This window comes from Embiotoca jacksoni, unplaced genomic scaffold (genome assembly GCF_022577435.1).
Source record: "Embiotoca jacksoni isolate LCO1_2020_lvr unplaced genomic scaffold, fEmbJac1.0.p SCAF_3, whole genome shotgun sequence".
NCBI lineage: Eukaryota > Metazoa > Chordata > Actinopteri > Embiotocidae > Embiotoca > Embiotoca jacksoni.
This window is the reverse complement of record NW_027185381.1, coordinates 6701466-6714489: the sequence shown is the minus strand read 5'-3', so window position 1 is coordinate 6714489 and position 13024 is coordinate 6701466. Positions and strand designations below refer to the sequence as shown.

At 40.8% G+C, this 13024-nt stretch overlaps 1 protein-coding gene across 13 annotated transcripts in view; it reads left to right on the top strand.

Annotated features, from left to right (window-relative positions):
• The window catches only part of LOC138205723 (unconventional myosin-IXAa-like), a 133498-nt gene that overhangs the window by 91280 nt on the left and 29194 nt on the right, over positions 1-13024 (top strand). For all 13 annotated transcript variants that reach the window (XM_069161907.1, XM_069161906.1, XM_069161911.1 and 10 more), the window contains 3 exons: positions 1330-1446; positions 3759-3893; positions 12621-12742. In XM_069161907.1, coding sequence (XP_069018008.1) covers positions 1330-1446; positions 3759-3893; positions 12621-12742 — 374 coding nt within the window. The remainder of the gene's footprint in view (positions 1-1329; positions 1447-3758; positions 3894-12620; positions 12743-13024) is intronic.

Below are 13024 nucleotides of genomic sequence, written 5' to 3'. Positions count from 1 at the left end.
CTCCGTCCAAAGGTTAAAAAAAAAAACAACCCAAGGACATACCACAACCTAAGCTAACTCCCCATTTCATTAAACCTTTCTTTTTTATATTTCTGTTAATAAGTCATATTTGAAGATGCCGGTATGCAGATTTTTTTGGCATTAAACGGAGCCGGGCTCGCTGCTTCCCCGTGCTTCCTGTTCTAATGCGAATGTTCAGCTGTTTTTCACAATAATGAATAAAATACAAGTCCTGTTAATCAACTGATCAACAATCTGACTATAATTTCATCTGTACTCGTTTTTTGTAGTAGCCAATGTCAGATTCACAGTCTCTGATAATTTAAAAGACCATTAAATAATTCTGTCCTTTTCATCTTATCCTGGTGGTTTCTATCATTTCTTTCCCTCAGTCGGTCTCGTCAGATGACTCAGCTGCTGCAGTAGTTTATTGGACCTTCTCTCTGCCCACTTCACACTTTTTATTTGACAATGATTCAGTTCCAATGAAGAGAGAGAGAACATTGATGTTGTGTTTGTCTTGTTGCCCTGGCCTAAGCTTCTTCATTTTGGGAGGTGCTTGGTTTTGATATACATTTACTTTGCCACAGTATCTACACTGGGCTTGTAAAAGCAGAAACCAATGGCAGTGGCCATCCTGCCTGAGTTTGTGCAATACTGTTGAAGAAAAAGAGCAGAACACAATACAAAGACAAGATGAATAAGTAAAAAAAATAAGCATACGGCCAATTTTGGTTTCTTTAAAGCATTACCATGATCGTTCAACATAGGTCACATAGTAACTGTAAAGTAGCAGTCATTTTTGCTCGAACCATGTTGTTTCTCTCGCCTACTGCTTATTTTGTCTGGAACTATGACTGTCTCCAAACCATAAGAAAGTAAAATGACCAAACCTTTATCTTAGTTCTGATTTATTTAAGTAAAATCTGATTTATTTTTCAGTTCTCAAAGGCATTGAGAAATGAAGTTGTCTAGCTGGTAGGGGCGTCGGATCAGGAAACACTTCTATGTGTTATTCAACAGAGCATGAATGAACAGTGTGTTTTGTCATCTAACGTGGAGGACGTGTTGAACTTTGTGAGAAGCATGGCTGAGCTGGAGAGGGGAGTTAATTCAGCAAGACTCTGAGCTAGAGTAATAAAACACATTCACAGTATTGGCTCCTGTTCCAGATTATAAAATCCATATGTTTTTGATCAGGAGGAAACCAACATGTTGTGTGTGTGTGTGTGTGTGTGTGTGTGTGTGTGTGTGTGTGTGTGTGTGTGTGTGTGTGTGTGTGTGTGTGTGTGTGTGTGTGTGTGTGTGTTTTTGTGTTTTTGTGTGTAGGCGGGCACGGTGAGAGACTCCATGGCCAAGTCACTGTACAGCGCGCTGTTTGACTGGATTGTGTTCAGGACCAACCATGCCCTGCTAAACAACAAAGACCTGGAGGACAAGTCAAAGGTAGGAACCAAAATACACCCAAACCAATAAAGACATCTTATGCTCATATACGAACACACCGACAATATCTGACTGACAACCAAATTGTTTCGTTCATTCTAACAAAGATTTTCTTTTCTCCACAATTTATAACCTTTAGCTTACATATTTGTTATATTGACATCCTGTTAAAGATGTAATAACAATTCAAATGCACAAGAATAATATCGACAGACTACATAGAAAAATCACTCCTAAAAAGTACCTTTAAAAAAATAAATAAATAAATAAATGCTCATGTATATTAAAACATTAATGTCATACACTACTGTTAAGGGTTTAAATATATTTTGTTCCACTTTTTACACCAGTCAGCTTGCTAACATCAGTAGCCTCCTTCCTACTTTCAGTAGATAGGGTAGGGTGCGTTTTATGAATGCTGACATTCTGGTGTGTTTTTTTTTAGCAGCTTGAGGTCGAGGTTTGTCCTTTGACAGCTTAACTTTAGGCTTTTACGACACGTTTTTTATTGTCATGTAACGAGTGTAGTTCATCAACTGGAGTAACGTTCACTGTGTCCACCTTCAGTGTGAGCCGAGGGACACATGAAACAGACACGCAGCAGAGCAGAAAAACAGACACAGTCGCGCTCTGTCAGTGACAGAAAAATGCATGCGCAGTTCTCATACTGAATTGAAATGCACAGGAAATAAGTAAATCTGTAGTAGTGGACAAAACTGCAGTACCATGAGTACGTTTGTACTTTTGTATTTCTTTCAGGGGGGCGGAAGGTCCTGCTAATATAATGGTCGGGGAAACACCAGAATAGACATATATATATATATGTATATGTAAAATTACAACTACAACAAAAATAACAGACTGAGGTCTAGTTAGGAATTACAACCCCAATTTGCAAATCACATCAACCAATACGAGCACATCAAGGTGAAAACTAATGCTCCAGTGTTTTGATGTCAGTTTCACAGAATGTGCAGCCGTTTTTTGTCCAAATTTAATTGTTTCCTCCAAAATGTATTACATGAACAGATTTCATTTAAATTAATTAAGATGTAATTTATTGTAGTTCTAAGGACCATTGAATGATGCACTTAAATTGAACAGAGCCATCAATAACTGTTAATTACACCTGCGTTTACTGCTAACACAAGCCACAATGTCTGCTCTGAGGAGGTCTATTACACTGATGAGGAACTATTTATCACATCAGTATGCAGTTGCTCTGCATTTGTCATTCCATTATATTTCTTTTGTTTCGTTTTTGTTTTTTGTCTGGCCTCATCTTCATTTGTCTTTTCTTTTACTCCCAGAAGCATAGTGATGTGATATGAACATTCTGTGTGTATATAAATGTGTGGTGGGTTGAAATGGCAGCTGGCAAGTCATCTAACGAATTACAAAACAGATTGTTCTGTGTGTGTGTGTGTGTGTGTGTGTGTGTGTGTGTGTGTGTGTGTGTGTGTGTGTGTGTGTGTGTGTGTGTGTGTGTGCCAGAAACATTTGGGCAGATGGCATCAAGTTCCCCTCAGCTCAGTTTACCCCCTGTGGCCCTATGATGTGCCAGTGCAGTGTGGGTGTGTGGGTGTGTGTGTGGACAAACACTGTTTACACTGTCATGTTGTAAGAATTTGCCTCCTTTGGGGACAAAAAGGGAAGATTTTTGGGTGAAGAATTGTCTTAAGGGTCAGGAAAGTAATTCTTATGGTTCAGGTAAGTCTCCAGTAAATTGATATAATGTCCTCTGAACACTGTGTGTGTGTGTGTGTGTGTGTGTGTGTGTGTGTGTGTGTGTGCGTGCGTGCGTGCGTGTGTGTGTGCGTGCGTGCGTGCGTGCGTGCGCGCGCCTCCCTTGGCACTGACATCATCTGTCTGTGTGCTCGTCAGGAGGGCGATGAGGTTGCACTTTCTGTCAAGGTCATTGTTCTTATGTTCAGATAACAGTTTATTTGCGCGGCTTGTGTTCGCGTATGTTTTTATGCCAGATTAAAAAAAGAATTGCCCTTCAGAGAGAAATAAAACACTGCTGAATAAAATTCAATTAAATTAGAAGGAGCTTTTATAGTCCATTCCATAATTAAAGGCCTTCTTTAGTGAACGCCTCCCTCAGATGGTGCATATTAATGATATATGATGACATGAATCTTACTGACACCCAGGGGCCAACGGGGACACTGAAGCTGCAGAGAATGGTTATAAAAAGAAACACATTATGAAGAATAACTCTAAATAAAGATGATAAAGCAACATAAATCTTTACTGATGTTTACAGTGTTGCAAGAGGATCATTTTTAACCTTTTGTTTGTCACATCAGATCCTGTCTATAGGCGTCCTGGACATCTTTGGATTTGAGGATTATGAGAACAACAGCTTTGAACAATTCTGCATCAACTTTGCCAACGAACGACTTCAGCACTATTTCAACCAACACATCTTCAAGTTGGAACAGGTAGAGTGGTCTTTCCTTTCCTTTCCTTTCCTTTCCTTTCCTTTCCTTTCCTTTCCTTTCCTTTCCTTTCCTTTCCTTTCCTTTCCTTTCCTTTCCCTTCCCCTCCCCTCCTCTCCTCTCCTCTCCTCTTCTCCAGACAATGATTATTGTGCCACTGCTGATAACACTTCATTACATTTTATTGTTTAATTGTCACCGTGGCGATGTTAACAACACTGAAACATTCATGCTTGATCTGCCTTGATATGCAAGTTATGCACTGGCGTCATAGTATTGTGGGTGTTACACATTCGTTAAAAAAAAAATGCTTTTATGTTTTTGATTGATTGGACCGATGGAGCAATGAATGGAGCCTCCTCGCTTCCTTTTCAAAGGGAGGACTGTTGTAGTTTTGCTGGTCAAAACTAATGGCTTCCTCTACAGTGGAAAGGTCTCAACATAGTTCTATGAGGTTTAACACACTTTCAGAGAGGAGCTGCTTGAAGCATACTTTGAAGTGTAAAATCGGTGCAGGTCCCCTTTAAGTGGCGGCAGTGATAACGAGCGCGAGTGTACTTGACAGTGGAACAGACAGAATCAGGGAAAGAAAATTTAATTGGGGCTTCGGAGGGAAACGGAAAAAAAGGCTGCTTTGCTGTAGAGATGATATTGTACCGCGTGCTTCTGCTGTACTCTCTTGTATTTGAACTGACTTGACATCAGCTGGTTCCTAAATGCATTTGTCAGCCTTGCTGTACACAGGGTGAACTAAAGAACAGAGGCTGCCTTCCTGATTTTATTGATAAAATGTGATCATATGAAAAGTTTAAGCTCTTAATGTGATTTTCTGTTATTATTATATCATCACTCTTTATCATGTTCATGTATTAAGGGTTAAATATAAATACCCGTGTGTGAGAGCTTTGTGCTGGACAGCCACATCCCCTCTGACATTACAGTGTAAGCAGCTGTAATTATGTAACTGGGTTAAGTTAGCACGGGCCTCCGTTAAAGCAAAAAGGTCAAAGGAAAAATGCTGACTAACCAGAAGAGACTGACAGGCCGGGTTAGAGTGCAGGAGTCAACCAGAGCTGCATGTATCCTGGCAGCTCAGTGCTGCTAACACCAGCAACACTTCAGCTTTTTGCCGGTTATTGCAAAAAAAAAATTCTGACGGTGCTCGTTTTTAAAAAAAAAAAAACTTTTTATGCCTCTCAATGAGCTCCTTCTCTGTCTTTATTTTTCATTTCATTTGATCACTACTTCCCCAACAGTCATCACGGTTACACACACACACACACACACACACACACACACACACACACACACACACACACACACACACACACACACACACACACACACACAGAGAGACACGTCATCTCCAGCATCATAACTGCCCTCTCTCTCCCACTCCAGAGGACTATTACTGAACCACTAATCCCTGGCCAGATATATTACGTATTCATGATGCTCATTTATTCAGATACCAACTGCCAAAACACTTCATAAATCAGAGTGCATGTTTTTATCCCAAATCATATCCATGGAGCACGTGAGAGAGCATGAGAGAGAAAAAAAAACACAAAAAGATATTTTTAGGGAGATAATGAGTCTCAATCAGTTGGATTGTGTCACAGGAGCTGTCCACTCTCGTATGCCTCTTGCAGAACACTGATAGGTCGTGGCAACTTAGCAGGCCGGCCCATCGCTGACGGATGAACGAGCAGAGGAAGGGAGAGAAAAAAAGAGCAGTGTTTCAGTAAACAAGTGAAATAATGTCCCTTCATCTTTGATGAAGATCACAGACTGCCAGTCAGTGTGTGCTAATGGCTCTGTTATCTGTTTATGACTGTTAGCCCTGAGGCCACACACACACACACACACACACACACACACACACACACACACACAACACACACACAGTGAACATAGAGTACTAACATAACAGGTTTTGTTAATGTAGTGTTGATACATTCATGTTGAATTTATTTTGTCATGTACACATATTCCCATACACATCCCATCACTCTTTGACTGCAAGTAATTACCCAGTTTTTTAAACGAGTTATCACCTGACCTTTATTTTATCATTTTCTTTATTAATGTTGCGTAATATACAAGGGTGGATACAGTAATGTGCATGGACTTATAACTAGCTGGGAAGTTATAACTTTCCTGATTAAGTATTCCAAGTTATGTTACTTGACGGTTTTCTAAGACCAGTGGTACGTGGACATTTACGATGACACCGAAGACGTTGGCATAATGCGCACATCAAACCACATCGTGGGGTGGTGCACCGTGAATTAATCGGAAATCGAGTCAGACTGGCAACACGTTGTACCGTGATGCTCTCAGGGAAAACATTTGGTACAAACAACCTGAATTGTAGAACAGTGGCAATGAAGTTCTCCAACCCGCTCACTGTGTTGCTGTGTGTGAAACGCCCATGTTTTCAACGTACTGTCTTTTCCTTCCACCACCCCACTCGTCTTATTTAGCTCCCTATGACTTTTGTCTGTTGCCCAAAAATTTGACACAAAGTTTAATGTGCACTCTCAGATCCATTGTGACATTGCAGATGTGCACCAGTGCTCACAAAAGGCATGTAAGTCAGGTGCTGGTGTTGATCAAGCTATATGTAAGTTTGAATACGTACTCACGGAGGTCAGTGCGTCCACCTGCTACGTGCACATTACTGGGCTTCACTTGGTTTGGACGCAACAGGAACAATCTTGGAACTTTTTGATTACGCTTTGCATGCTACAATCAAATAGCTATATCTTTTGTAAAGAAAACATAGAATATGTCTATTACCATATAAAATCAGTGGCTACCTAATGTTCAGGTAAAAGTACAAGAAGTTGTTTTATTTTTGCCTCGTCAGTCATTCTGTGACATCAGGTGCTCCTTGATGAGTATCTCTGTTTTGAATGAACCTTTCATTTAAAGGTTTGTTCCTGTGTTATGTTCAACTAATAAGTGTCAAAGTGCTGCGGAGACGCTGGCCCTCACAGGACGGTGCCCAATATTGTGTCAGCGGAGTTCACGTTTATTATCCTTTAATCACTGGGGTCCCCCAAACCTATCTACTGTTCGGGAGTTTATTTTACAGCACAACAGTCGAGGTGGGGTTGAGCTGTGGGGCCCCTCTGAGGGAGGCTGGTATAGCTTCCCAATCGAGGCTTTCTAGATCTCAACTGATTTGTGTTTGTTTGAATAAAGTTGTGCAGTTCGCACCACGGGCCCCTTCCAGCCTCAGTTTGACGTCATGCGGGGAGAAAGCTCTCCACACTTTGTCTGTGGCATTGTGTTGAGCCTTCAACTGCTGACACTTACTGTGACACTGGCGCACGCTTTTAGAAGATATAGAGACTTTCTTGGCAACTGATTCAACACTGATCATGGCTTTCTTTTTGGTTGCTGTTTGACATGTGTTTGAGGGGGTTCAAATACCCAAAGATTCAGCAATGTGTCTCTCAAACAATTTGGTTAATTTCTGGCATGTCAGAATTTATAATCAACCGTCCTGTTTGAGCACTTCCACTGTTCTCTCATGGCTGCTGTCAAAAAAAATCTTTTATATACTACATCAAGCTTTTTTTTAACTGGATTGGTACACCACCACCGGTTCAGACACAGACACGTGACTTTAAGTCTGACAAGCTGGACTTTCACGTGATACCTAGCAAGGTAATGAGGCCAGCCCTACAAACCCAAATGTCTGTCATTGACTTGTGTAATAAAGTTGCACCATTGGTTGGCCAAATGCCACGACTTTCTGTATCCGTTTCAAATTAAAAGTCCTTGTTTCAAATCAGCCATGTACTAGGTTTTGACCTCGTCTTGTTGAAAATGCAATTATCTCTTTTCATTAACATTTAATTAATTCAACCTTTAATTTTCAAAGGACAAATCCCATTCGGGGCTCTGTGTTTACTGTCGGTGGGTTGTGACCAATTAATTGAACTGTTCATTGTGAGCATAGAAGTCATAATTAAACCCTACAGTCTCTGCCCGCTTTAAAAAAAAGACAATAGGTGTATAGAAAAGATCTACAAGAAGGTTCTGTAACCTGTTTTTGTAAACATGTGAACTCGTGCTTTCGGTCACCTGAAGGTGATGTCGACTAGCCATCAGGGAAATTGACCTCCTCTCATCTCTCTGGGGCTACACTCCGCTCCGACCAATCAGTTGGTCAGATCAGCAGCATATGTTTACCTTCCGATCAGCAGCCAGAGCTAATAGCACCGCACCAACCTCAGCTCGCTGTGTGTGTGTGTGTGTGTGTGTGTGTGTGTGTGTGTGTGTGTGTGTGTGTGTGTGTGTGTGTGTGTGTGAGGACTCTCCAGTTCAGTGTTTACACTCAACAAGTGCTGTATTTCTTTTCTGTTTGAGGATGATGTATCAGAGTAAGAAAAAACACAATGGCTACCACCTAAGGCAAACACAATAACTTGTGAGATATCAGACTGACTAAAATACAAAACATGTGGCCAGGTTTACATTCATCTGATAAAGAATCCTGCTCTTAATAAAGTGTCCTCAATGGTAAGCATGTTAGGTGATTCTCTAAATGGTGCTCCTTTTCCTTTAATAGGACCTTCAACACTTCAACTAAATATGCCCTTTACTGTATTAATAGTCACACTGATTACTCAGCTATTTTGTGCCCATTTTCTATGTCCTTATTCCACTCACACAGTCCATCTTGGTTCTTGGCAAAACCCCTTCTAGAGAGCCAACAAGTCTGTTTTTGTGTCTTTCTCTGTCAGTTTCTACATCTCTTTCTCTCAATCCTTTTAAATTTACCAGAACTCACTCCAGCTCTCATTATTGCACCACAGTTCTCCCTGTCTGCTCCATGAAAACACTCTGCTGTCATAATAAGAGAGACGGGCGCTGAGGGAGGGCAGAAACATAAAGACAGAGGGAATAGAGAGATAGCAGGAGAAACACACACGGCCTCCCTCACCTCTGCACCAGGGCGTTCCGCCAAACAAAATTCAGGTTGCTTGACTGCTGCACTGTGTTACGCAGCAGAGAACAGATGCAGGGTTCACTAATGGATGGAGGGATGGCCACAAATCCTGACCAACCTCATCAACCACAGCACAACTCCCTGCTTTTTTCACACAGCGGGAGGTTTTAGGGCTTTTTATTGCTTGCAGATTGGATTTTGTGTCCATGTTAAGGGCCTAATACCCGTTACGTCCTTCTTTATTTAGAGTGCTCAGTGGACATTTTAAGGGCTCAGTAGTTGATTTCAGCGTGTTTTGTGGACGAGCTGACGTATCCACAAACAGAAATTGTCCTTCAACCCCCGTTGAATTGATGTGGCATCAGAAATCTTTAACACGGGTAGTTTAAGGCTAATAAGGCAAATAAGTTTGATGGATGATGCTGTATAGTAATTTGGGTAAACAGATCTCCGTCCTCTGCAGGCTGCTGACGTCCAGTTCCACCTCGTTCTACAGGAGCTCTGCTAGTTTGATGCAGCCGGAGTTTTCACAAACTTTATTCACCCATGCATTCCTGGAACAGATCATTTGTGCTTTCAGATATGGAATTAATCTTTTTGAAATGATTATTGTGACACATTGTGGAAGAAGTACTCAAATATTTTACTTAAGTAAAGGTAGCTGTATAACAATGTGGAAATACTTTCAGCATCAATGTATATCTCAAGTACTTAATGTTGTAGGTTATAAAGATGGGGCTCATTTCAATTACTTTATATAACGATTGGTACTGTACGTACACTGACACATCAAAACGTGTCTGTTGATTATATCTTTCATAACCAGGGAGGTTCCCATAGAGCTCCATCAGTACCAGGCACTCAGCGTTGTACCATCACAACCAGCCTGCATATTTAACCACCGTTAGATGGATGGGAAACCAGAGACGATCAGATTCTAACAAGCAAGAATTGGTGTCCTCTGAGATGCTCTGTTATAGTTATTGTTATAATCATAGGTGTAATGCTGCTGGAGCACACTGGCACAACACTTCGCCAATTTGTTTTTCCAATTGAGGAAGAAAGGTTTAAGTGCTTGAAGATCCAGTCGTTTCTGAAGCATGTCACATGCAAGAGAGCCAATAAATACAAATGCAACGGTCAAACTAATCATATTGACATTTACACCTTGTATTGATTGAGTCACAATGTGAACTCGTTAATGTTACTGCATTATGCATTAAAACAAAACTCAAAACTTCCTGTACTGTTTCAAATTAAAAGGCCTTGAGTGTTTCAATGGACAGAAACCCTTCATTTCTTAACAAGGCTTTTGTTGTGAAACGTTTGACTGAAATCAAATAACACTTCAGATGAGTAATCTAGAACAACGTTGAAAATAGCATGGTTATATTGTTGACGTAAATCAAAGCTGTAAAAATATACATTATTGAATACTGTATGAAAATTGCCACCATACGAACTGTGGTAACACAAACCTAGAAACAAGCCACAAGGTAACAATGCATGCACTTGTGTGTGCACTCATGCACACGTCACTCTTTAATAAAGCACTACTCCACCGCTTACCCTATTATTAATATATTATTGTTGGTTTTGGTTGTCTCCTCTGTTACCTTTAATGAAGTCTCACATTTTGATCTGACCTCTCTCATCTCAAGGTTTTGATTTAACGTCTAAATTCTCATAATACAGTTAATCTATTTTACCGTAACTTTATTGGCATTAACTTGCCATTCTCAGTGTAAGTGCCTTAACTGGATTTCTATGAAAACAGTCCTTGCAGGGATCATATTAAAATGTAGAGCCGGACATAAAAAGTCTTCTAAAGCAGCTGGACCCGGCGTGTTTGGTGCGTAACGATGAAACTCCAGACATTCTGCTGTTTCGTCGATCCGTAACTGAACCACCATCTCTACATGCTTCACACACTGAGTCACGGCTTTGGAGTCCTCTCGTCTGCTCTGCCAGGCTATCTAAATTAATGTGCGTAATAAAATGGCTGATGAGCGTGTGTGCTTATCTCTTTATCAGTGTGTCTGCATCTAATCGTCTCAAATGTCAACAAACTCTCATAGGTACAACAAAGTTAGTCAGATGAACTGCGTCAGCCATCGGTGAGTGCTCGGCTTGATGATACTTAAACAAAAGCACACGCGTGCAGCTTTTTTACGGCTCTGTTTTCACTTTGCTTGATCCGGTGCAACCTCTGAATAAAACTGAACATACCACATGCTCTGAATGCCTTGTCAGTGATTTAACTGCCTAAATAAAGAAGGAGACGGCAGACGTGTGTTATATGTTAAAGTATTTTCCACCTTTGAATACTTTACTGCTGTCTCCAGTTAATAATTAAGCGGCATGTGTTCCAACTGATTGTCAAAATATTTGAAATGTTTTCCTTCATACTGCTCGTTCAAAAATACACACACACACTAGTAGAAATGTAAAAAAGTAATGACAACATGCAAATGTAGAGGTAGCAATACATGATGCATACAAACCATAAACACACATATACACACTGTTTAATTTACAGCTGATTTTATTTTACCATTAGTCATGAATAATCATTCACATTCATACTGGTAGTTTTCTGACTGCGTCCTCACCTTTACATACAAAATGGACTGAGCACACTGATCTTCCTCAACTGCAATACACACAAGATATGTGATACAAACAGGAAGATTGACAGCTGAACACATTTGTGCTTTCAAGAGGAATCAATAGTTTGTTTGCAGTGATGCACTGGTTTATCTACTGGCAAGGCTCTGATAATAGCACTATTAGCAGACTGTTGTTCTTTCCGTCTTTAAATATCAGGTGATGTGTAGGACACTGTAGCCTCCTGGGGCTGCCACAAGCACTTTAATCATTATTGCTATTGATTAACTTGATACAAATTCCTTCCTTTTCCTGTGTTTTTGTTCACCTACACTCACTGCCTCGCTGGTTCTGACTCTTTAACATTTTGCTGAGTATGCTTGCTCTTCTCCAGCAGCCCAACACACAGTAAGAGGGCTGTGACCTGGGAGCTACTGGAGCAGCAACTGTTTACATGCCTTTCTAGAAATGTACCGCAACAGTAGCTTTCCTGGGGAGAGAGCTTTACCCAAGTACCTCCCCCTCCACTTTTTGTTGCACTTTTCATCCCAGCTGGCAGAAGAACTCTAACTGGTGTCTCTCACTGGTTTCTCCCTTGGGCGTATTAAGAGGACATGGGTCATATACCTCAGCTGTCATTGGCCTCCGGGGACATATAGAGCTTACCAACTGAGTGTGAGACTTTTACTGACAGTCAACAAGTAGCCAGATGTTTTCTAAGTGGTGATTCAGGTTGGACTTTTTGCAAAGTATGCACAAGTATTATACTCTCTGGCATGTGACCTATACTTTACTTGTTTTTGTCATAGTCAGGGTCCCATAGAGTCAGTTGAAAACAGGTTTGTTAACTAACTGTTGCTGAATCTCTCATAACTGGAAACTACCATTAAAACACCTTTGAATGAGTTTTTTAACCACCAAACTGTTCTTATGTAGAAGCTCAGCTGCAACCAGAGAATGACTGAATGTAAAATATATGTTTATGTGAATTTTAAGTACATCAGAACAACAGTAATTGCAGTAAATCTTATTGGGCTTAATAGCTGTCTGCAACGCATGATAGTTGTCTTGATCCTTAAGAGTGTAAACTTGGTGATCAGCTTTATTTGTGCTTGTATTTACTGACTGGTGTCCTTCATCTGTGTTTCCCCTTGCAGGAGGAGTACAGGGCGGAGGGCATCACCTGGCACAACATCGAATACATCGACAACAGCGGCTGCCTCAACCTCATCAGCAAGAAACCCACGGCTCTGTTCCACCTGTTGGACGAGGAGTGCAAGTACGTCACCTGTTGAATCTGACACCTCCTGGTGCATCTCAATACCACTGGAGATACTAGTTCAAACAATACATGCCATTTGCTGTGTAATTTAGCATCACTGCTACTTCATATCAGACACAGCAGGGCACCTCCTCAATAAAATACTGCGAGGAACCCTTAGACCTCAGACTATAGGTGATAGTGTGGCCTACCATGAGTACCAGTTTGGTTTATTAGAAATCTTAACGAAGAGCTGGCTTCCCTAAATATTGCTTTGGATATTTAAGATCCCCACATGGA